At 35.2% G+C, this 26523-nt stretch overlaps 2 protein-coding genes across 2 annotated transcripts; both read left to right on the forward strand.

Moving 5' to 3' along the window:
- The first annotated feature begins 201 nt into the window (after positions 1-201).
- LOC113291593 lies at positions 202-16862 on the forward strand. The gene is made up of 3 exons (XM_026541111.1): positions 202-401; positions 15122-15818; positions 16008-16862. Exons 1-3 carry the CDS (start codon positions 202-204, stop codon positions 16860-16862), a joined length of 1752 nt encoding a protein of 583 aa, XP_026396896.1.
- A 6795-nt stretch (positions 16863-23657) lies between these two features.
- LOC113291594 (F-box protein At3g07870-like) lies at positions 23658-24305 on the forward strand. Its single transcript, XM_026541113.1, has one exon. The coding sequence runs from the start codon at positions 23658-23660 to the stop codon at positions 24303-24305; it is 648 nt and encodes a 215-aa protein (XP_026396898.1).
- Positions 24306-26523: the final 2218 nt, after the last annotated feature.

The raw sequence follows: 26523 nt of genomic DNA on the forward strand, positions 1-26523 counted from the left end.
AATCTGAGATGGAGATGAGGGTTTGATGTTGGTCTAGATTTGAGTTTTGTTGCTTGAAATATGAAGATGGGTATGCCAGTTCAGTAAAGATCAGATGATAAAAACAAATTACAACTATGGTTTTGAAGGAGAAGAAATTGGAATTAAGGTTTGAATTGAATATGAGATTGCCTTGTGTCTGATAGAGACGATGATGAGCAGATGGGTTTGAACTGTGAAGGGTTGGATGCTGCAGGTGGTATGTCAGAGATGGTGTACTGGTATGTCAGTGAAGCTGAAATTAGATGTATGCTAGGTTTTGCAGTAGTGGTTATGGCTGGTGTCTTGTATGAGTTGCAGGTGAATGAGATATCACTGGTGATATGGGTTTGCGACGGTGGTGGAATTCAAAGAAGATTCAGGTCGAGTTTTTGAGGGTGTTGTTGTTGTTGTTTCCACTGCAATGGAAGAATGATGGAGTCTGGAGCTGGCAGTCAAGGGTTTGTGTTGATATATTAGAGTGCAGTAACTGACATGACGTTGTTGCTACAAATGAAGAGAATGCCATGGTTCTAGTGATGTTGATGAGATGGAGTAAAGCTTTACTCGAGGCTGAGATGATATTGCAGGCACTGAAGTGGTTGTGGTGGTCGCTGCTCATGGATATTGCAGCTGTACTGAAGCTGAAATGGGTTGCTGATAGACACATTTTTGTGACCAAGTGTCCTCAATTTTCAGTATTGTTGGAACTCGATTTTCTACTTATTATGGTATTTTATGTGTTTGTAGGTATTTTTGGAAAATAAACATTTTTGGAAAATTCGGCTCGAAAAGTTGTATAGGCACCCGGAGGACACATGTTATTCGGACTCTCAATTTTGGATAAGGGGCACCTAACTGATAAGGGGCACCCCAGGGAGCCAGCTGCTAATCGCACCCCATCACTGGTTAAGGGGACTCCATCTTCTTCCTTGATTTGAAAAGAAAAATTGGCGGGAAATTTGGTGTCAACGGTAAAGGATTTATTATCTTTAAGATAAGAATATCTTCTTGCCTTATAAACATGAAGTTTTGAAGAAAAAGGAAGTTATCTTGTATTAAACAAGAAAGATATCTTTAGAAGATTTTATCTTGGATTTTATTCTGCGAATTAAAGAAGATATGGGTTTAATAAAGAAATATATAGAATAAAGAGAAGGAAAAATTCTGAAGATATTTATTAATTAAAAATAAGAAGATTTTGGAGTTATGGAAGAATATATTTGAGTAATGTGTACTTGTGTGTATAAATATAGAGCACATTTGGGGAGGCCGGTAGTCCGGAGCCAAGAGCGTTGTTTCATTTGGAGTTTAATATTTTCAATTCTATTTTCTACTGTTTCTGATTATTATTATTTTAGAAAAAAGATTGTACGGTTTATTGTGAGAACTCCAATGGTGATTAATAAAATAAATTTCTTTAACCATATTATCGTCTCTGGTATTATCATGAGGAGCTAGACCTCATTTCTGGGACGACGGAGGAAACCAAATCTCATGAATGCGGTAATTATATTAATTTTATCATGACTATTTGCACTGTTATTTAATTGATTTATGGTTTTCGTTGAATGGTTGTCATTTCAATTGATGGGTTATGCTTTCTTAAATGTTTTGATATCCCATGCTTTAGATTTACATCCATTATTTTCGAAATATACTTTAGGCGATGAATTAGAGTTAATGAATTTTTATGATCTATTACTGTTTAGAATTGATATTTGAGTCTCAGTGTCCCTCCATCTTGTTACTCATATTTTTTATATTTTTGCTAGTTTTATTATTTTCTTTAATTCAACCTTAAAACTCAATCTCATCAAAATCGAGTGAATGACAACTCTATTTACCACTATATAAAATACGATCAATTTTTGGCGACGCCGACGCGGATTTGTTTTTAGGTTTTATTTTATTTGTTCTTTTTTACGCGTTTTGGTATTTTTGTTTGCTTTCAGATTCGGAGCTAAGCTAAAGGAAAAAGAGAAAGTGCTGAAAAGAAAGGAAAAGCCCAAAAAGGAAAGAAAAGAAAAATCCAAAAGGAGTGAAGAAGAAGATTTTGTAAATAATTTTATTTTTATTCTTTTTAGAAACTGTAATTAAGGTTTTTATTTTTGGACATTTTTTTTTCTTTTCTTTTGGACATTGGACTTTGGGACTTTATTTTTTTTAAACCCTATGGAAGGGTAGTTTAAATATAAACTGCTTGCAGAGAAGGACGACGATTACGATATCGCCTCGGCCCCTCGGGTTCGTACATGACATAGGAGTCGTGGTCCGAGTCGACTTCAGCGGTTCATCCCCCGTCTGGTACGGGAGGTAAGTTTGTCGAAACACTCGCGAATCTCCTGTCAGCTAGTTATTGTATTCCTTCATTTGCATATATGCTGAGGATTTGAAAACGGCTGCTTTAATTTCCTAGTAAAGGGAAAGGACTGGCCATACAAGATAAGGGTTCGGATTTCATCACCGTACCCTTCTTGCCCGCCTTAGAAAAACGAAACCAAACGCGAACCTAAGCCTAAAATTTGACTATAACGAGACCTATAGGGTAACGAGCTTAATAGGAAAGTCATTCGAAAAATATTGGTTACTCTTTTAAGCATGCTTCAAAGTTCATGATGGTTTCTGTGAGTTGAATACGCCGGTGAGGCCTTGGGTATCAAAGCTCCATTGAGCTTCCCTCGTCTCGATTCAACTTACTTAAACTCGGATTGATTCCAGAGGGGTTTGCTTAAATTGCAACGAATTCCCTTTCGAAGGATTAGAAGCTGGTCTAGAAACAATCTAAGTGGAGCCATCATGCTTTTTGTTTGTTAGAAATCTTTAGGTTTGCTTTGGTGGAGTCAGCCTTGTTTGTGTTTGCATAGAACTTTCCTTCCTTTTAGGATTTATTTCTTTTTCTTTTGTTTTTCTAGTGTATGCCCAAGGTTATTAAAGAGCGGGCTTGGAAAATAAACACTCTAGATCGTTTGATTAGTGATAACTGATTAACCTAGTAGTTCTTCTTGTGAAGGCGGGGAGCTCGAAGCTCTTCTTTTGAGAGCCCTGTTTTTGGAAACTTCAGTTTCGAGAATCTGTCTCTTCGTGAGGAAAATACCCCTAGTACTTCAGTTGTGCCGACAATGGCAACTTTGAAAGATTACATGTTCCCAACTAGGTCCACCCGAGCTTCGTGCATTAAATTGCCATCCACTACGGCTAATTTCGAGATAAAACCTAGTATTCTTCAGATGATCCCTATATTCTTAGGGAAAGATGATGAGAACCCTTATTTTCATATTAGGGACTTTGAGTAAATTTGTGGGACAATTAGAATAAAAGACCTTACTGATGAAGTCTTGAAACTTAAGATGTTTCCATTTTCCTTGAGAGATAAAGCCAAGACCTGGCTGAACAACCTACCATCTGAATCCATTGAAACATGGCAGGAACTTATTGCTGCTTTCTATATGAAATTCTACCCTAAGCATAAAACTGCGTCTGTTAGGCAGAAAATTAGTGCTAGTGTAAAAGAAGAGGGAGAGTCTCTTTATAGGCTTTTAGAGAGATTCAATGATCTCCTATCCCAGTGTCCTCACCATGGATTTGATAAGATGAAACTCGTAGAGATTATTTATGATGGTTTAGACTATTCAACCAAAGCCATGGTTGAGTCTATGTGCGCTGGTGATTTCACTAGTAAAAGTGCTGATGATGCTTTCACCTTCTTAGGAGCTGTCGCTGAAAAATCCCAACAGTGGGAGTCTTGTGTTGAACCCCCCAAAAGACTCTCGGTAAATAGAAGTAGCACCAATGTGGTAGATACAAGCTTCGGTTCTGATGATAAGTTTGCTGCTTTGTCTAGAAGGTTAGAAGCTTTGGAATTGAATCATCCTAAACATAGGTCTCTTGTTGAACCTGATGATAGGTTTAGAGCCTCTCAAGTGTCTAGTTGTGGAGTAGAACCCAATAACTCATTTTGGGAAGGTCAGGTTAGTGAAGAGCAAGCCCATGTTGTCTATAACAATGCCAGGTTTGAGAACCGTCAGAAGTTTGACCCATACTCAGAGACTTACAACCCTGGTTGGAGAAACCATCCTAATTTTTCTTGGTCTAAGGGTCAGAATCAAGGACAATCTAGTAATTCTTAGCCTCCTACAGGTTTTGGTTATGCTAGGAATTCTTCAGGTCAACCCCAGTTTCAGAATGAGAAAAATATCTCCACCTTAGAAGAAACCCTTACTATGTTAGCAAAGAACCATGAGATGTTATCAAAGAACCAATGTGGTTTTCAAGAAGAAACCAGGCAGAATTTTAAGAATAATTCTCAGTCTCTTGTTAACTTAGAACTTCAAGTCGGCCAAATAGGTAAGTTTCTTAGTGAAAGAGAAGATGGAAGATTCCCTAGTCAAACTGATCCTAACCCTAAAGGAGAGAAATCGTACAATCATGTGAGTTCTATAACAACCCTTAGGAGTGGAAAGAAAGTTGACAATCAGGTTGCCATGCCTGATAGTGAACATGCTGTAGTTCACCCTGCTGAGCCAGAAAATAAGGAGACATATAGAGTCTCCAAAGAGACCAATGAGGGTCATGCTGAGCCCGACTTTGTTCCCAGAGCCCCGTTCCCCCAGCTGCTAGTTCCAACTAAGAGGGAGTCCAACTTTAATGATATATTGGAGGTTTTTAAGCAGGTTACCATCAACCTCCTCTTGTTAGATGCGATTAAGCAGATTCCCGCTTATGCCAAGTTTCTTAAGGATATGTGTACGCGAAAGCGAAAACTTAGTGTCCAGAAGAAAGCCTTCCTAGCTAGTCATGTGAGTTCTATTATTCAGAATACCACTACTCCTAAGTATAAAGACCCAGGGTCCCATACTATTTCTTGCACAATATGTAAATACCGTGTCGAGAAAGCTTTGCTTGACTTAGGAGCCAGTGTGAACTTACTGCCATACCATGTGTACCTTAATCTAGGACTTGGTGAGATGAAACCTACCCAGATGACACTTCAGTTAGATGATAGGTCTGTTAATTCCTCGTGGTGTGATCGAGGATGTTCTTATTGAGGTCGACAAGTTTATTTATCCAGTGGATTTTGTTATCCTAGATACCCAACCTGTCCGCGACCCAGAGAACCAAATACCAGTGATTTTAGGTCGCCCGTTTTTAGCTACATCCAATGCGATCATTAACTGTCGAAATGGTATTATGAATTTGTCTTTTGGTAATATGACTATTGAGTTGAACATTATTAATATTAGTAAGCTACCCTCTGAACTAGATGACTCGAACATAGAAAAGGTGAACATGATAGGAACATTAGTCGAGGAGTCATTACCAAACACTTTGTTAGAAGATCCATTAGAGAAATGCCTAGCCCACTTTGGGATTGATTTTGATGATGACGATGTGATTAATGAGGTCAATGCTTTGTTAGATTCAACCCCTTTGATAGACACTAGTAATGGCTGGAAACCTAAGTTCGAACCTCTACCTGTTTCTGAGTCTACCCTAGTTCCTTCGTTAGAAAAGCCTCCTAAGTTGGACCTTAAACCATTACCAGATTCCCTGAAGTATGTGTTTTTAGGCCCATCTGAAAATTTACCTGCGATTATAGCATCCGACTTGGATCGTGATCAGGAAATAGGCTAGTGACTGTCCTTCAGAATAACAAGAAAGCTTTAGGATGGACCATAGCAGACATTAAAGGTATAAGTCCTACTGATTGTATGCATCAGATCTATTTAGAGAGTGACACTAAACCTTCTAGGGAGATGCAACATCGACTAAACCCTAATATGAAAGAAGTAGTTCGAACCGAGGTTCTTAAGCTGTTACATGCAGGCATTATCCACCCCATTTCAGACAGTAAGTGGGTCAGCCCCGTTCAGGTTGTTCCCAAGAAATCCGGTATTACTGTAGTCCAGAATGATAACAATGAGTTAATCCCAACCCGGGTGACCACGGGTTGGCGTGTCTGTATTGACTATAGGAAATTGAACAAGGTCACTAGGAAGGACCACTTTCCCCTTCCCTTCATCGACCAAATGCTAGAGAGATTAGCTGGACGTAGCCATTATTGCTTTTTAGATGGATACTGCGGTTACAATCAGGTTGTTATTTCCCTAGAAGACCAAGAGAAAACCACTTTTACCTGTCCCTTTGGTACCTTTGCGTATAGACGCATGCCTTTCGGGCTATGTTATGCCTCTGCGACTTTTCAGCGTTGCATGTTGAGCATATTTTCTGACATGGTAGAACGGTTCTTAGAGGTCTTTATGGATGATTTTTCAGTGTTTGGTTCGTCTTTCGATGAGTGCTTGCATCATTTTTCATAAGTTTTGGTTAGATGTAAGGAAAAAAATTTAGTGCTTAATTGGGAGAAATGTCACTTTATGGTTCGTTCAGGAATTGTTCTAGGGCATATCGTATCTTCGAAGGGTATAGAGGTAGATAGAGCCAAAGTTGACCATAGGGTTGTGATTGAGTTCTTGAAAAATAATATACTTACACGTTTTGGTACACCGCGAGCTATAATTAGTGATGGAGGGTCGCACTTTTGTAATGGACCTTTTAGGCTTTTGATGAAGAAATATGGTATTACACATAAGGTAGCTACCCCATATCATCCACAGACTAGTGGTCAGGTAGAGGTTTCCAATAGGGAGATAAAGCGTATATTAGAGAAAATAGTTAATCCTAATCGGAAAGACTGGTCGTCTAGGCTTACTGATGCCTTATGGGCTTACCGTACTGCGTTTAAGACCCCCATTGGAATGTCGCCTTATCGGCTTGTGTATGGCAAGGCATGTCATTTACTTGTTGAGTTAGAACATAGAGCTTATTGGGCTGTTAAGCAGCTAAATTTTTCACTTGACAAGGCAGGAGCCCATAGGAAACTGTAGCTCAATGAGTTGGAAGAGATTTGTATAAATGCTTACGATAGTGCGAAGGAGTATAAGAAAAAAATGAAACTTGTGCATGATAAGAATATTTTAAGAAAGTCATTTTCTCCAGGTCAAAAAGTTCTTCTGTATGATACCCGCTTGCATCTTTTCCATGAGAAGTTACGTTCTCGGTGGACGGGTCCTTTTATTGTTCACACTGTCTTTCCTCATGGAGCTGTTGAGATCGAGACAACAAATGGTAGTAGTTCTTCGAAGGTTAACGGTCAGAGATTTAAACTCTTTTTAGAGCCCTTTTATACAGGTGATGTTGAGGAGGTCCCTCTGAAGGACCCTGGTTACCCTTGATTGACCATCGAGGCGATTGTATGTTGTATATTAGTTTTTGATTTCTCTCTTCACCCAGGTACTATCTTTCCGACTTCTCTCTTTACTGATTCCTCGTGTTACCTTACTTTTTGGTATTGCTCTTTCATTAAAAACATTGAGGACAATGTTAGATTTAAGTTTGGGGGTGGGGAAGAAACTTTTTGTTAGATTTTAGTTGCAACAAATAAACTCCAGAGCCTAGAAATTTATGCTTATTAAGGTTGACACTAACCAATCTAAGTGGATGGGAACATCTTGGTTGTAGGAGTTGAGGAACCAATCTGATTAGATGGCAACATCTAAAGAGATTATTCATAAAATCACAGAGCTCAGGTGTTAGAATTAAATAAAAAAACATGGTAGTTTCGCCATAACTCGTTGAATCCTAATCCCTTATGTTTTCCCTTCTGTTTTTATTTCTTAAGTGATTTGGTGGGGCACACGACTCAAGTTGTTACCACCGCTAAGGTGATTGAGATACCTATAATAAAAAAAAAACTTTTGAGACCAAACCATCAGACCAACCGGAATCAAATCAATAAAGTCAACCACTGGTGCCCTTGTATATGCCAGTTGTGTTGACCTAGAGTTAGGTTTATCGACCACTGGTCCCCTTGTATATGCCAGTTGTGTTGATATTAGTCAGACCGGTATCTCAGTCCATTAGGATAGGTTCATCTTGGCAGAGGCCTTCAGACAGATATGGGAAACACCGTTCACTTTGAACCATCTATTTTTCTCTTTATCCATCCTCTTAATCTTTCCATGTGATTGGTTGACTCTGGTTATGATGTCTAGAAACTATCTGAGTAGAGCTCTGTCACTTATATATGATTTTAGTATGCTGAGTGCAAACTCGTGTACATCAATTGGAATTTCGCATCAGGTTACTTCCTCCTATAGTCAATGATTGTATACCAACCAAGGAGATTCTTTAGTGCCTTCCAAGGTTCTGCGTAGATATCTAGGGTATGGAGTAAAGGTTTTGTGGGTACACCTCTGGTAAACCCTCCGGAGACAACACTCCGCCGCTAGGGCCACCTAGCAGTTTAACGGCTTGCTGCACGTGCTAAGTGTAGTCATTTTTATTTTTCTAGATTAGATTTGCTCGAGGACTAGCAAATAATAAGTTTGGAGGTATTTGATAGACACATTTTTGTGACCAAATTGTCCTCAATTTTCAGTATTGTTGATACTCGATTTTCTACTTATTATGGTGTTTTATGTGTTTGTAGGTATTTTTGGAAAATAAACATTTTTGGAAAATAAACATTTTTGGAAAACTCGGCTCGAAAAGTTGGTATAGGCACCCGGAGGACACATGTTATTCGGACTCTCAATTTTGGATAAGGGGCACCTAACTGATAAGGGGAACCCCAGGGAGCCAGCTGCTAATCGCACCTCATCACTGGTTAAGGGGACTCCATCTTCTTCCTTGATTTGAAAAGAAAAATTGGCGGGAAATTTGGTGTCAACGGTAAAGGATTTATTATCTTTAAGATGAGAATATCTTCTTGCCTTATAAACATGAAGTTTTGAAGAAAAAAGAAGTTATCTTGTATTAAACAAGAAAGATATCCTAAGAAGATTTTATCTTGGATTTTATTCTGCGAATTAAAGAAGATATGGGTTTAATAAAGAAATATATAGAATAAAGAGAAGGAAAAATTCTGAAGATATTTTTAATTAAAAAGAAGAAGATTTTGGAGTTATGGAAGAATATATTTGAGTAATGTGTATTTGTGTGTATAAATAGAGAGCACATTTGGGGAGGCCGGTAGTCCGGAGCCAAGGGCGTTATTTCATTTGGAGTTTAATATTTTCAATTCTATTTTCTATTGTTTCTGATTATTATTATTTTAGAAAAAAGATTGTACGGTTTATTGTGAGAACTCCAATGGTGATTAATAAAATAAATTTATTTAACCATATTATCGTCTCTGGTATTATCATGAGGAGCTAGACCTCATTTCTGGGACGACGGAGGAAACCAAATCTCATGAATGCGGTAATTATATTAATTTTATCATGACTATTTGCACTGTTATTTAATTGATTTATGGTTTTCGTTGAATGATTGTCATTTCAATTGATGGGTTATGCTTTCTTAAATGTTTTGATACCCCATGCTTTAGATTTACATCCATTATTTTCGAAATCTACTTTAGGCAATGAATTAGAGTTAATGAATTTTTATGAGCTATTACTGTTCAGAATTGATATTTGGACCGCATAAAATTGTTGTTTGGTGAATCCTGAGTCTCAGTGTCCCTCCATCTTGTTACTCATATTTTTTATATTTTTGCTAGTTTTATTATTTTATTTAATTCAACCTTAAAACTCAATCTCATCAAGTTCGAGTGAACGACAACTCTATTTACCACTATATAAAATACGATCAGTTGCTGCAAGAAATGATATAATGGTGCTACTAGGTCAAGAAGCTACATAAATGATGTTGGTGAATTTGGATTAGTGTCGTGTTTCAGTTGAGGACAAGAATAAGGGTCTGCAATGCAGTGAAGTAGTGTTCAGATGCAGGGTTTTGTAGCTACAGAACATGCAAAAATTGAATTGTTATAGCCGGAGTCTAAGCCTTCAATTTTCTGTGGATAGATCTTGGCCATTCACTTTATAATGTAATCTTTGTCGTTGATATTAGATGGGGAGTTTGAAGGACTAAATCGTCTTTTAAACTGGGAAAATATAGATAGGTGGCAGATAAATGCAACTAACTTTCCATCCACCAAAACTGGCCTAGTTTTGTAAGAAATAAAAAAACAAGCGTAGATTTGTAAACCATAAAAAAAACAGGCCTAAATGTGTAAAAGGCCGAATTTTAAATCAAAATAGTTTCATAATTAACCAAGGAGATGCTCGAAGCCAAATCAAACATATGTATGATGGAAAACAAAATGCAAAATCATACAAAAAGTACCAAACTAGTTTCTACTTAGATAAACTAGGTGCAAACCAATAAAAATGATTTAGAAAATGAATGCATAAGATATCATTTTACCTCAATTTTTATGACCTAGCTGGACTTCTCTATATTTGAATTTCCAGTTTTATTCGCCATGCAAGTACCAGATTCAAGTCGGAGTATACTTTCCACATATAAACAAAAGTGGATGGTGAGGTTTGAAAATTACATATAAAATTCTCAAAACTGAAAATTTGAACAAACTTGTGGACGAAAGCTGGCACGAATTTAACACTTTTCAAAGAAACCCACGTATAAAATTACATATAAACAAAATTGGATAGCGGGGTTTAAACTCTTGACCAAAACTAAAAGAGCATGCGTACATGTTATCATTTACTTTGAGATATAAACAGAATAGAGAATACCCCTCTAAAAATCCCAATCATACACATATGTATTCATCAACTGAAAAACTTTAGTGTGAATAAAAATGAATATTTTTATTCATTGGTCCACAAAGTTGTCCTAGATCATTACCTGATTACAATAAAAATGAATATTTTTTTGGTAAAATAATCACTCTAGGCAAAGGCAACAACATTTCTTTTTTGATGTAACGGCAAAGGCACAACCGAAACCGTGTAAATGAGCCACAAACACACGCAATTTAGCTAATTGTTATTATAACATTGCCGGCGTGGGTGCATTAGCTTGTTAAAATCTCCCAAGAATAGGGAAAAACGATAAAAGAATCATTAGTCTTGTAGAGTACAGGTGTCCTGTTTGTTGATCAAAAAGAGTACAGGTGTCCTAGACAAATCTTGTCAATTAGATCACATTTGATTCGAGTCCGATGACAAATGACTAAAATTTGGGAAGGATTGAAAAAATTATGTTACTGGCATGTTGTCGATCATTCTAGACAAAGTCACACTAAATGTAGTTAACGGAGATCCAATAGTACACCCAAATAAAAAACAAAACTAGATTTATGATATAATAGATAATTTGGATAAGAAATTCTTTATTGATTCACCATTCAAGGTAATAAAAAACTAATCTAAAGTGTCAAGCTTGTGCGAACAAGAATCCACATGAAAAACTTAATCCTAAGGGGATATATTCATATTATTCCAAACGAACTTAGCTGGTAAATCAAAGAAATTATCACCTGCAACGATGTGAGCATACAGTGATCTCACAGAGAATTATCTTACATCTTCACCCGTAGATAAAGCTGGTGGTGTGTAGCCCATCAAATGTGTTAATTAAGACTTGAGAGATAAAACGGATAACTCTAAAACTGGGACAAATAACATGGATCAGATCTTGGATAATCGATCTAGACCTTTAATCATTCTCATATTCAGCACACTATCAACCCCAATGCTAGAGTCAATCTTCTCTTCATCATTAAGATTGTCCCAGCTCACCATTAAATTAGACAAAACTCTCTAACTTCAGCATCCTTAAGATTGCATCGAAAATTGAAAGTCTAGATGCTATCCTGATCTTCAGTACGAATGCACTTATGAATTGTAGCATTCTTGTTTCACACTAGCTTATACAGTTCCGAGGAAAGTTTCATTAGCGTTCTTTTCTCTAATCAGTAATCAATTATCCCGCCACTCACCAGAATGAAGTTAGATCGCCATAATTGATTTGCCAGATTAGTGATAGCTCTCTAACAAGAAACACCAAAAGAAGATTTTACTATAGCAGGAGTCTAGAAAGAGCATGCACTACACCCATATGCAGAATAATTTTTTGTTAGCTTCCTTTCTTTACGAAGTTTCTAGGGTTAATGTTTTGTATGTTTTTTGCTTGGTCAAAAGTGTAGTAGTTTTGTTATGACTAATCATTGCACGACCTCTCTCTTGGTGCTTCTTCATACTTTCAGTGTTTTTTTATGTTGTTTGCTGGAATAAATGATTACTGATTAGTGTTCAATTGTGTACTTGTGCAGTAATGGATATGCCCCATCTTACATACATGATATGCATGGAAGTTGCTGAACATTGCTAATATTAAGTTTATTTAATTTTAGGTCAGTTGCTCGTTTGTAAGATTTGGGTGTTTATTTATTTGGAAGCTAAATGATTAAGTTTATCAATACTTGGATATTGAGATTTTGGGTGTTTACTTGTTTTCGATTTTGAATTGATACTTGATGCAAACAAATGTTGTAGCCTGTAGCTCTCTAGATACATCTGCTTCAAGTATGTTACCTTGAGTTGATACTGTCTCCCTGATTTTGGTTAATCTAGAGTATGGTTACAGTGAAATCTCTGTATAAGAATATTTTAGGGACCACAAGAAAATATTCTTATATGGGAGTTATTCTTATATGGAGGTGTACCTTGAATAGACCGAAGAAAAAAATTCATACATGTATTCGGAAAATACATACATATGGAAACACAAAAATGCATCTATGTAAATATAAATAGTTAAATAAGGATTTTATTTTACATATAATTATTTACGAAATCAATCCACATAAAACTCAACTTTGACACCGAAAATTAACAAATCAAATCATACGAGTGACAGAAATTTGTATTAAGTTGTGCACAATAAAGCAAAGAATCCACTTTGAAGCAAAATGATCGTGTAAAATGGTTGTAAGAATCTCTTCATCTGAAACTATGATGTATCACAAGAACTATATTATGTATATCATACTGTCAATTATCCTATTCTTATATGGAGGTAGGTTCCTTAAGACTGGACCGGAAAAAATTATGACTTATTCCAATATGGAGTTTATTCTTAAATATAACTGGTCCAAATCGGACCGAGTTTTTTTATTCTTATATGGAGTTTATTCCTATATGGAGTATTCTTCCGGAAAGGTTTTACTGTATATGACTCCGAGGACAATCCATTATAAGACTATAAAACATATGGTTGATGGGGGCACTGAAGATTTCAAAGGTCATGCAAGGGTTATTATGCCGGGTGTCACACAATGCTTTGAGTGTGCCATTTGGTTGTTTCCTCTTCATACATAAGCAGAAACCCCTCAAACAGCTGCTCACCGTATTGATTAAATGGGATGAGGTAGTGTAAAATTCTCTCTCCCTCCCTTGTTTAATATTTATTAGAGAGTCTTTAAATTCCGTCAGTGCCTTAAGATAAATGTCTGTTTCAGACTTTCAGGTACACAATGGGAAGACGTTCTATGCAGAAATAGTGGTGGTGGGGCAAGTGGTACACAGTCGTGGTGCTACTAGAAATAGTGGTGGTGGTGCAAGTGGTACACAATCTTCCCAAACTCAGCACGGAAATTGTTTGTTTTTGCAATGTTCATATCATTGCATTTGCGCATGAATGTAAAGGAATCTCAATTGTGCTGATACAAGTAGGAAATAATATTAGTTGGATTTTGTATTAGTTTTGAGTAGTTTATGCACAATAGTTGTTTGAGAAAAGCCTTGAACGACCCATCTACCACCAAGCTGAGTTAACTCAGAAATTTCATGCGCCATGTATTTCCGGTGATGTGTAGTTGTGTACACAGCTCACATGGTGGAAGAGAAACGATTCGAGTTGACAAGTGAACTCGGCGATTTAAAAGAGTTAAACAGGGTAATGGTGAACCCAGCGATTTAATAATGGTGAACTCAGCAATTTAATGGACTAAAATGTATTTTAAAGTAGACTTAACTGTACAGGATAACTCTCGGTTAATCATTTTCTCAAAAAAAAAAAAAAAAAAAAAAAAAAAAAAAAAAAAAAAAAAAAAAAAAAAAAAAAAAAAAAAAAAAAAAAAAAAAAAAAACAACCGTCAAAACAAAAATACATTTGTAAAAATCAAAAAAGTTACGGTACATTTAAACGGCAAATAAAAATAGGAGTACATCTGTATTTCGTCCAACAAAATAATTAAACACTACAAATTAAAACCAAATTATAATGAAAACAGGTAGCTATAGGTTGAGACAAGTAAAAAAGTTCGATGATCCAAAACAGAGAAAACTATAAATTAAATGACACTGATTTGATAGGACCAAAATATTTCGAGAGGACTTACAAGGGGGGTTAGTCATATTAGAGGAGTATGGGTTTGGGATCGAAGGTACAACTGAGGCGCTAAGGAGGTCTAAGATAAACCAGAAAATTAAAGCGAAGGAAAGGTTGGAAAACAAAGAAATTGAAAAGATAGTCGCGCAAGAAGGATATAAGGAGATCCTAGAAAATTAGTCACAAAAGCACAAGCCTCTAAAGAAAGCCACTAGAGAGTTATGGAGAGATTTCAAAGATTCTTATAGATGGACAACAATATCCATGTCAAACTGAATATTGAAATGTTAAACCTAATCCAAATCATCAAATGCAATAAGTCCACACATAGTCAGAAGCACAACAGGGAACAAACACAGGACTAACGAAGATAATAGGGGAGATGACTAGGAGCCAAAAACACGAAATTGACAAGGATTATATAAATAAATTTAGAGCAAATATTTTGAACACACGAAATAAAATATGTTCCTTCTTCACCACTACTACTACACTTGGTTCAGTTCAATTTTCATTAAAAATGTTCTTATAGTTTAATCAAATGGTTTATTTTCCTTAAGACAAGCTTCGCCCTAGACAGGCCTATGACAGGGATGGAATAAGTAAACAAGTTTTTCGAAACAAAATGCATAACACTAATCGGAAGAACTACCAAATTTCCTAAAGAAATACACAATTCTCCCTGGATTGAGCCATATACAAATCTAAAAACTCATGGCATTTAATTTTGATCACTACCACAATTTCAAAAGAAACTACACAATCCTAGATAACCCATTATATCTGAAAAATCACACTCACATGCAAAATATTGCATTCATCTACAAACCCAAATTGGAGCACCAACAACCAATCATAGTAATTTGCTTACTGCTCATTTTAGAACTGTCTCTAGTACTTCTAATCCTATTTACTTTGATGGTGATTTTGATGTTATTTCTAGTGTCATTACTGAGGCTGATAATGTTGTTTTAAATATGATTCCTACTGATACTGAAATTGAGAATGTTGTTAAAAGCATGGCTTCTTGGAGCTCTCCTGGACCTGATGGTTTTCAGGCAGGTTTTTATCAAACCCAGTGGCAGATTGTTGGTAAGGATGTTATTGAAGTTGTTAAGAGGTTTTTTCAATATGGTCACATGCTTAGGAGTCTTAATAAGACTTATATTTCTCTTATCCCTAAGTGTAAAAGTCCTAAAATGCCATCTGAATTTAGACCAATAGGTTTGTGCAATGTTTCTTACAAGATTATTTCTAAAATCTTAGCTAATATAATAAAACCTTTTCTGAAAAAACTTGTTTCTCCTTATCAGGCTGCTTTTGTACCAGGAAGGGAAATTCATGACAATATTATTATTGCTCATGAAATGATCCATTTTATGAAGCATAAGGAAGGTTATAATGGTACTATGGCTATTAAACTTGATCTGTCTAAGGCTTTTGACAGACTTGAATGGAAATTTCTCAACAATGTTTTGCTGAAATTTGGCTTTAATACTGATTTCTGTAATCTAATAATGCAATGTGTTACTACTACCAGTATTAGTGTTTTGTTGATGGGTCACCATGTGAACAATTTGAGCCAACTAGAGGTATTAGACAAAGAGATCCTATATCTCCTTATCTCTTTATTCTAGACATGGAATACCTCTCTAGGTCCTTATTAGTTGCTGAGAATCACAAAATTATAACTGGTCTCAAGGTTTCTAAGAAGACTCCTCCCATTTCTCACTTGATTTTTTGCTGATGACATTCTTATTTTTGGACAAGCTAATATGCAGCATGTTAATGATATCTTTAATATTTCAGAGAATTTTAGTTCTTTATCTGGTCAAATGCTTAACTTTGACAAATCTTGTGTCTATTTCAGCCACAATCTCAGTCCTGGCTACTGTGAATTTCTTTCTAGAGCTCTTAATATGTCCATTGTTTCGGATTCTGGGAAATATTTGGGTGCTCCTCTGTTATTAGGACATTCTAAGGTGAAATCTTTTGATCCCATTGTGCAATCCTTTGAAGTTAGACTTAAAAACTTTGTAAGTATCACTCTCAATCAGGCTGGTAGGTCTACTTTAACTACTCTGATTGATAAGCTGAATTCTTTACCTACATATCAAATGGGATGTTTTAAGATTCCAACTACTCTGATTGATAAGCTGGATTCTCTTCAACTGAATTTTTGGTGGGGGCACAATACAGGTAAGGGTATTAAATTTATCTATTGGGATAGTATTAATAAGTCAAAGGAACAAGGGGGCTTAGGATTTAGAGATCTGGAGAACTTTAATATTGCACTCATTTGTAAGTTAATCTGGAAAATTGTCACTGAGGAAGAGAAATTTAAGGTTCAAATCTTAAGTGCTAAGTACTTTAAAGATTGTAGTATACTTCATTTGGACAAACTTAATGAAAGTTGCTCATGGATATGGAGGGGTATTTATAGGTGTATTGGGATCATTAAGGATAACAGTTTTTGGTCTATTGGTTGTGGCACTAAAACTAAAATTTGGTTAGACTGTTGGGTGGTTGGATTAGATCATCCTCCTATCCCTTCTACTGGACTTGTGAATATTGTTTCTTTTATTATGTCTCTGATCTGTTTATGGAAAATACTAAGTCTTGGAATGTCCATTTGATTTACTACCTTTTTACTGAGGAATGTGCTGAAAAAATTCTTGTTATGAATGTGCCATTTGCTGGTAATGATAAACTTATCCGCTTACCAGATAGAAAAGGTCAATTCTCTGTTAAAAGTGTATACAATGTGATTACTAAAAGTACAATTTTTTCTGCAGGAACAACTGTTGTCTCAGCTCAGGTTTGGAAATCTATTTGGAATGTTAAACTTCCTCATAAAGTTAAATTGTTCACATGGAAATGCAATAGGGATATAATACCAACTAGGGATAAGCTTTCTAGATATAAGAATGGAATAGAGCTCCACTGCAGTTTATGTAATCATGTTGTTGAAACTAGTGATCATCTTTTTATTAACTGTCCTTATGCAAGATCTATCTGGTTAGCAGTAAATATTAATGTGAGCATTGTGATAGCACAACATGGTACTTTTAGAAACCAGGTTATATCCTGGTTCTCTGCAGGTGCAAACTTTGTTTTTGGTTCTGGTATTACAAGGGAACAAATTAACAAAACACTTATGGTTACTGTTTGGACCATATGGAAAGATAGGTGTGCCAAAGTTTTTGATAATAAGAATCCTAATAGGTCTCTTTCAGTGGCAAGGATTAATGGTTTAACTATTTTGAATTGTTATTCTTCAAATGGTATTGCAAATCCCCGGCAGGTTCAAAGATGGCTACCTCCTAATGATGGTTATTTGAAAAATAACTTAGATGCATCATTTCAGAAACTGCATTCTCATGGTGGAATTGGACTAATTATTAGGAATTTTGCAGGTGCCTGCTTTGGAGTCCAAGGGGAATACATTAATAGAGGAATGAAGCAGGGAATTGAAATGGAGGAGCTTGAGTGCAGAGCAATGTTAGCAGCTGTCACTTTACCAAGAGCAAAAAATCTTAATAAAGTAGTTTTTGAGAGTGATAGTGAGGTAGTTGTGAAGTCAATCAATGAGCAGATCTCTTATGTTTATTGGATGAACCAACATTTTATTTTGGATATTCAGTTTTTACTTGGTAGTATTAGGCACTGGAAATGTAACTCGGTTATAAGAGATGCTAATAGTGTTGTTGATAAACTAGCTAAAAGAGCTAGAGTCACCAAGACTCAGGTTTATTGTTTTACTTTGAGGAAAGTATTTTGATTGTGTTTTTTGCGTAGTATCTAACTGATTTCATGGCCAAGAAGTCATTCTAACTGATGTAATAGTGGATTCACTTCTGTTTTCTTTTGCATGTGGAGAAACTAGAATCTCTGGTAAATAGTACCCTCTCATCATATTCTCGGAACACCAATCAGTAAAGGAACGATTAGAATAAGAATAATTAGGCTTTAGTCAAATTATTATGATCCATGTTGTGGGTTTAGTAATGATTTTGAAGTGTATCCACAATGCCAAATGTGATATTTTTAACCAATGTCAACGAGCTTCTTAGCAATGCGTTACAAAATAATTGGTATAACAACTAAACATGGAAGGTGATTGTATTCTAGGAATCGATGCGTACTCCAGTGAACCATATCATGTGGTGTGATTAAGAATTAAACAAGTAATTTAAGAAGAAAATCAAGCCAAATTTGAGTTTAATGGAAGTATAGATTTAACAATACTCTTATGAACTTAACAACAATTGCATAGAATTAAAAAACGCACATAGGGAAAGACGAAAAGAAGAAGGATTATAGCTTCTTCTCGATACAAATTGAAATGAAACTTCAAGTATCTTTTAGCAGAAATGGAAGAGGTGATAAATGCACTTGATGGAGAATCAATTCATTGCGCCGTGCAAGGCCATAGAGAATAAAGCGGGCAGGAAACAACTATGACATTAACTCGAAATTATACCAGTATATTTTGATTTTTGGAATGTCGAAAATATATTATCATAATTTAAACTTGGTAACAAAATAATGTTGCACGGGTCAAACAGGTTCATGGTCTTGCAAGTCAATAATTATAATACTCTTTACCAAGACAAAGAGGAAACGAAGGAAGTCAATAGTTATGATACTTTACCAGAAAAGAAAGAAAAGAAAGAGGAAACAAACCAGGAAATAAAGAAAAGAAAGAGGAAACAAAAGAAGTTTTTTATCCAAGATGGTGATCGTTCCTTACATAGAAAAAGATAACATTTTTAAGGCTAGGACAAAAGAGGATGTCGAAGAATGAAATTTAAGAAAAAATCCCTTTTTATTTTATTGTCTCCGTTGGAGTTTATATTTTTTGGTTCATTTTATTTTCTTGCACACCAACCGATATATTTGTTTATTAATCTTTTATTTGTAGAAAAAAGATCATGCTTACGGCTTACTTATTTGTTATCCTTTTTTCATAATATCATTTATAACAAGCATCCAATATTTCACAAGCAAGATTTAGAACTAGTTCACTTAGAGGATGTCTTCCCATCCTAGTCACATTTTTATTAATAAAAGTTATTAAAAAATAAAAAGGGAAAGGATTTTAACCAATTATATGCCTACAAATAAGTAAACAGATAATAGAAAACTTTATGGATTAGAGATAAAACTTTATTTTTCCTAATATTTAGGATTTTTTGCTCAAAGGATGTCTTAGAAGTGATGCCACATATGAAATATTTATATTGACCATTGGAGAAGCTATAAAAGATTTCGGAAACCAAACCAAAGTAAGGGAATACTAAGTAAAAAAAAATATTTCCTAAAAAAATAAATAGGTTCATATGGGATTTGGGAAGGTAAATTAATGTCACGTGGAACAAATGTTGTGTTTATTTCAAATTTTGAGTTATCTATGCACCCCCAAAATGTTTGGTGGTTCAGGTCACAAGAAGGCAAAGGAGATTTAACATGCATGGCACTGTTCACAAAATTAGCTTGGCGTTTGATTAGTGAACCTTATCCTCTTTAAAGGCTCGATATTTTATGAATTTAGATTAAAATCCTAATGCTGACACTTAACAACCTACAGGCACTTGGATATGGGTTAGTATTATACGTGGCATACACAAATTTAAAAAATTGCAATTGATTCCCACCATCCTAGATAACATGCTCACTCTTCTTTTTATAGTGATTAACAAAAAAAACTGAAGATTAGTGAAATGGGGAGGGTGCCAAGTACACCACAATCTTTATCAATATTAATCTATGCAAGACCCACCTTATATAATCTTCACTAGACAACAATTATTAAAAAATTATTTCAACAAGGTGTCCACTTGGTATATGGTTAGTTCGAACTGAACCAAAAGTATGATATTATACCAAGTGACAATTAACTTACAAGTGTACTTACTCTAATTATAAAAACAAAGCGAGGAAGTAAAGTAAATCAAAAAAAAAAATTTTGTGAACGAGGAAACCTCAAATGCAGAAAAGAAGCCGTTATACAAAGATTACAACCAACTTCGTATAGTTGAGACCAAATAAATTAACTCTAAGTTACTCAGTTCCTTCAAGTATATTATGGGGATACATAAAGTTAAACAATTCCAAGTTTGAATTGTTGTTAAATTGCGTAATATCTATGCATGAAAGAGAAATTGATTCCCACCATCCTAGCTAACATGCTCACTTTTCTTTCTTCAGTGATTAACAAAAAAACTGAAGGTTAGTGCTTCCAATGACACTCATGTATGATTCTGGAATGTTGGCTTGCTTAACAAATTGTTTTATCCCTTGATGGTTTCTGTTATTCAACAATTCATCTTCCAATATTGTGGGGTGAAGACTCTATTCACTGGCAACTCACGGAATCACAATACATTACGGTAAAATCGATTTACTCTTCACTCATCAAGAATACGTTGATTTCTAGTATTTCTCCTCAAATGCAAAAATTTAACTGTGGTAAAACCGGATCTGTTTCCCAAAACAATTTGTAAAAAACAGCCTTTTTCTCTGTATAATCTATCTATAAAATACAAGTATTAAGGAGACACATCAGTCGAAATACGCATCAACACTAGTATAAGGTGAGTGATTTTTTTCCTTTGGTTTTTGATTTTTTCTAATTTATTGATGGAAGGGGATCTAAACGAAGATGTAAGATTAGAAATCTTTTCCCATTTGCCTCCGGAGCCAATTTTGAAGTGCAAGCTTGAATGCAAATCATGGGAAAACCTCCCCTCTCATAAAAAATCGGGTATTCGTTTTTTGATTGGAGAATACAGGAAAAGAAAACATTTATGGGTAGATCACCCTTGAATGCAAATCATGAGATTTCTTGTAAGACAAGTTCTGCACCTGAGGAGTTTTCTTTCGGGAGTCTTACAAAGATTAATCACCCTGTCATTAATCAACGAAGAAAACATTTATGGGTAGATCAAATTGTCAATTCTTGAAATGGTTTGGTTTGTTTAAAAGTACCCCATCACGAAGTCAATGATCCTGTCTACATCTTCAATCCTGTCACTATGGAATACATTAACTTTCCTCGTTTGAAACATAGACCTGGTTACGTTATTAGTGGATTCGGCTACCATCCTTTGAGTAATGAGTACAAAGTCGTACGAATCCATTACCCGAATAGAGTATACGACTTTGTGCCGGACCCAAAATAATTTGTTGAGATATACACCCTTGGGCGTGACACTGAAGGCTGGAGAACATCGGGGAAGTCAACTAGTTATTGTGCAAGAGGGGTGTTCTTGCAAATGGATCGCTATACTGGTTAGAATATGAACAAAATAAAATTGTTGCTTTTGATTTAGAAGATGAAGAATTCTGATGGCTCCCTTCTATGCCACAATGTTTTAGTGGAAGCACGAAGACGCCCAGATACCTAATCAAGGTATTGGGAGGAGATTTATGTCTTGTCCATTCAGATGTATATCATCCAATGGACATATCACATATGGTGATACAAATTTAAGGAGAAGAAAACTAATTATATCGATAATAAAGAAGAGGACTATCAACCCTGGAGCTGGAGCTTGGAGATACGTATACCAAGTTCAGTTAACACCAAGGATGTCTTTTTTGAGCCGTTTTCCCTCACAAGAGACAATGGAGTTCTATTATAGAATGAAACATGTCTTTTTTGTTATGACACAAAATCTGAAAATTTGAACAAAATTGTGGACGAGAGCTGGCACGAGTTTAACACTTTTCAAGGAGTCCCACATATGAATAGCCTTCTATCAATGGAATCTCAAGATGAAAAGTTAAGGACTAGAAAAGTGCAGCACAAGGAAAAGAAGATTCCCAAAACGAGTAAATTATAATAGATGATTAAGAGGCAGCTCTCATAGTCGAGGTCAGAGTTACGAGCCTTTGCTCCTAATAATTTTTGTGCACCTCTCTGCAGGTGTGCTTTTCAGGATGTTGTTGTTGTAAATTAATAATTTCCATTAAGAGTGAGATAATTCTATTCACCTAGCTGATCTCTACCCCACTCTGTTCCCTGTGTGATGTGGACAAAAATTATAATGACTTGTGATGTGTTGGTTTTTTGTTTTTAAGTTTCTCTTTTTCATCTTCTTCTTTCCATCTTTTTTTCATCCGTGAATGAAGTTCACTGATTCAAGAGTCCATAATCGATAAGAAATTAAGTTAGATTTTATTTTGTTCAATGTTTTTCTAGAACCAGTGTACATGGTCTCTGTTATGGCTTTAATAATTGAAAATATTTTGAATATCTAAATTATTTGGAACCAATTACTAGATCAGTGTACATGTTGTTGATCCATTGCTTGTTAATACAACGTTGTTGTTGTTTTTTTCGGTGATGTTTCAAAAAATTTCTTTTGGTTTCGAGTTGATTGTTTTTAGAGATTTATCACTAGATATTGATGGTTTTTGTAAAATTACCCGACCGAATGAAGGGGTTGTAGAGATGGTGAAGAAGAATCCATTACATGATTGAAGTTATTGAGTTCAGAAGAAAGGTTACGAAAAAGAAATAAAACTATGTTATTGCTCGGCGGAACCGGCCTCCCTTTTTCCATCTACTTCAACCAGTATTTATAGTTTTCAAAGGACACCATTTTCCTTTTTCATATCCACTACCACATCATCATCCAATGAAATTATGCCACTTATGAAATAATATAAAAATCCTCTAATCAAAATGAGCCATGTGTCGAATACTGCAATCAATATCTTAATTATTATTTCCAACTATAAAAAATAATATTCTTTCCCAAATCTTCATATACTCCATTATTCCACATCATAAAGAAATATTTTCTTCATATCTTGAAATATCCTTTATCATAATATCTTGCACATGGTCTACACACGTCGTGGCACATTTCTACACACGCCCATATCCAAATAATTATATCCAAATAATTGGCCTAATAATTCTTCATGTTTCCTTTTGGGCTTAATCCATTAAATCACTTCCTTTCTCCAGCCGAATTCCGCATTTTAGTCCATAGAGCTTTATTTTCTAAAAACTACAAAAATAAATAAAACCATAAAATATGTACAAAATAAAGAACTAAATAAATGTAAATTTGAGTAGTAAATATGTAAGAATTAAGCACTTATCACAATATTGTGGTGTGAATATTCTATTCACTGGCAACTCACTGAATCACAATACATTACGGTAAAATCGATTTACACTTCACTTATCACGAATACGTTGATTTCTAGTATTTCTCCTCAAATGCAAAAATTTAACTGTGGTAAAACTGGATCTGTTTCCGAAAACAATTTGTAAAAAACAGCCTTTTTCTCTGTATAATATATCTATAAAACACAAGTATTAAGGAGAGACATCAGTCGGAATATGCATCAACACTACTCTAAGGTGAGTGATTATTTTTTCCCTGTGGTTTTTGAGTTTTTCTAATTTATTGATGGAAGAGGATCTAAACGAATATGTAAGATTAGAAATCTTTTCCCATCTGCCTCCAGAGCTAATTTTGAAGTGCAAGCTTGAACGTAAATCATGGGAAAAGCTCCTCTCTCACAAAAAAGCGGGTTTTCTTTTTTTAATTGAAGAATACGGGAAAAGAAACCTTCAACTTTACTATGGAGATTATGATGAGATTTTTTGTAAGGAAAGTTTTGCAACTAAGGAGTTTTCTTTCGGGAGTCTTACAAAGATTAATCACCCTGTCATTAATCAACGAAAAAAACATTTATGGGGAGATCAAATTGTCAATTCTTTCAATGGTTTGGTTTGTTTAAAATTACCCTTTCACGGAGTCAATGATCCTGTCTACATCTTCAATCCTGTCACTACGGAATACATTAACCTTCCTCGTTTAAAACATATATCTGGTTACGTTATTAGTGGATTCGACTACCATCCTTTGAGTAATGAGTACAAAGTCGTACGAATCCATTACCCGAATAGAGTATACGACTTTGTGCCGGACCCAAAAGGATTTGTTGAGATATACACCCTTGGGCGTGACACTGAAGGCTGGAGAACATCGGGGAAGTCAGCTACTTATTGTGCAAGAGGGGTGTTCTTGCAAATGGATTGCTATACTGGTTAGAATATGAACAAAATAAAATTGTTGCTTTTGATTTAGCAGATGAAGAATTCTGATGGCTCCCGTCTATGCCACAATGTTTTAGTGGAAGCACGAAGACTCCCAGATACCTAATCAAGGTATTGGGAGGAGATATATGTCTTGTCCATTCAGATGTATATCATCCAATGGACATATGGTGATACAAATTTAAGGAGAAGAAAACTAATGATATCGATAATAAAGAAGATGACTATCAACCCTGGAGCTGGAGCTTGGAGATACGTATACCAAGTTCAGTTAACACCAAGGATGTCTTTCTTGAGCCGTTTTCCCTCACAAGATACAATGGAGTTCTATTATAGAATGAAACATGTCTTTTTTGTTATGACACAAAATCTGAAAATTTGAACAAAATTGTGGACGAGAGCTGGCACGAGTTTAACACTTTTCAAGGAGTCCCACATATGAATAGCCTTCTATAAATGGAATCTCAAGATGAAAAGTTAAGGACTAGAAAAGTGCAGCACAAGGAAAATAAGATTCCCAAAACGAGTAAATTATAATAGATGATTAAGAGGCAGCTCTCATAGTCGAGGTCAGAGTTACGAGCCTTTGCTCCTAATAATTTTTGTGCACCTCTCTGCAGGTGTGCTTTTCAGGATGTTGTTGTTGTAAGTTAATAATTTCCATTAAGAGTGAGATAATTCTATTCACCTAGCTGATCTCTACCCCACTCTGTTTCCTGTGTGATGTGGATAAAAATTATAATGATTTGTGATGTGTTGGTTTTTTGTTTTTAAGTTTCTCTTTTTTCATCTTCTTCTTTCCATATTTTTTTCATCCGTGAATGAAGTTCACCTATTCAAGAGTCCATAATCGATAAGAAATTAAGTTGGATCTCATTTTTTTTCAATGTTTTTCTAGAACCAGTATACATGGTCTCTGTTATGGATTTAAATAATTGAAAATATTTTGAAGATCTAAATTATTTGAAACCAATTACTAGATCAATGTACACGTTGTTAATCCATTGCTTGTTAATACAACGTTGTTGTTTTTTTTGTGATGTTTCAAAAAATTTCTTTTGGTTTCGAGTTGATTGTTTTTAGAGATTTATCACTCGTAGGTACTGGCAGTTTTTGTAAAATTACCCGACTGAAGAAGGGGTTGTAGAGATGGTGAAGAAGAATCCATTACATGATTGAAGTTATTGAGTTCAGATCTTAGAATCATTGAAGATGGGTTTTGCGAGATTCTGAATTTGGGTTTAGTGTAAGATCTAAAATTAAAAGTAGAAGATAATATATATAGAAGTAAAAGTTAGAGATAAAGTAGAAGTTCCACTGTAGAACTTTTATTTCTTTTTCAAATAACAGATAATTTAAATTGATGAAGTTTCAGCAAAACTATTGTTCATGATTTCAGTTAACTAGATTCTAGAGTTCTTTTTCGTGGATGGTTTGGGGCCTGGGACCATTATCTGGGGCCTATGGATTTCTTCATCCACCCGATGGAGAAGGATAAGGATTTCCTGGCTAGTTTGTTATACCCCGCTTTTTCAATAATTCATCTCCAATGGTATTGTTTGTGATCCTCTTTTGATTAGATGTAAATTCTATTTTAGTAATTTAAAAAATTTATTAAAACTAAAAAAGGTTATTTAATATATTGTAATTAAGTTTAGTTAAGCGAAAGCCTACTAGGATAGCTTGACATTGTAAAGATGAATGTCTGGTTTTAGACTTTCATCTTCACAATGTCTAACAAAAATTAAGCCATGTCATCTTTACATAGATTTAAATATTTATCTTCACACATACATCCCATTGAGTCTAGCGCCAACGGCTAGTTTTTTATCGCTTATATATAGGTAATTTTCAAACTCAAAACTTACCCCAAAATTGTTTGTAAATTTTTTTTCTCTATTTCTTAGTCTAATTTCTCTATTTCTCAATCTAATTTATTTTTTCTATTTTTCCCAAATGTCACAATTTTAAACCCAACTTGATTCGGAAACACAACTTGATTTTTCTGGAGCAGTGCTTGAAGGTGACGTTAAGAAGATAAGTGATACCACATATTTATGGTATTTAACTTGTATTCGGTTGCACAAGTCATAAGATCGGTCACCAATTTCTAAGCCTTGTTGTACCTCTTACAAGGATCGATTCCCCTTGCTTGTGATCGGTTTTACCTCTTACTAAGATCGGTTCCCCAATGTGTAGAGTTGGTCATACCA

The sequence above is a fragment of the Papaver somniferum genome, chromosome 6 (assembly GCF_003573695.1).
Source record: "Papaver somniferum cultivar HN1 chromosome 6, ASM357369v1, whole genome shotgun sequence".
Lineage (NCBI taxonomy): Eukaryota > Viridiplantae > Streptophyta > Magnoliopsida > Ranunculales > Papaveraceae > Papaver > Papaver somniferum.

Excerpts from the sequence above, each read along its gene's own strand:
- LOC113291593 (XM_026541111.1), top strand. The coding sequence starts at position 202 with ATGGGTTTGAACTGTGAAGGGTTGGATGCTGCAGGTGGTATGTCAGAG. Across the intron at positions 402-15,121 it reads GGAATTCAAAGAAGATTCAG|TACTTCTAATCCTATTTACT; the intron begins GTCGAGTTTTTG and ends AACTGTCTCTAG. Across the intron at positions 15,819-16,007 it reads ACAATTTGAGCCAACTAGAG|CATGTTAATGATATCTTTAA; the intron begins GTATTAGACAAA and ends GCTAATATGCAG.
- LOC113291594 (XM_026541113.1), top strand. The coding sequence starts at position 23,658 with ATGGAAGAGGATCTAAACGAATATGTAAGATTAGAAATCTTTTCCCAT.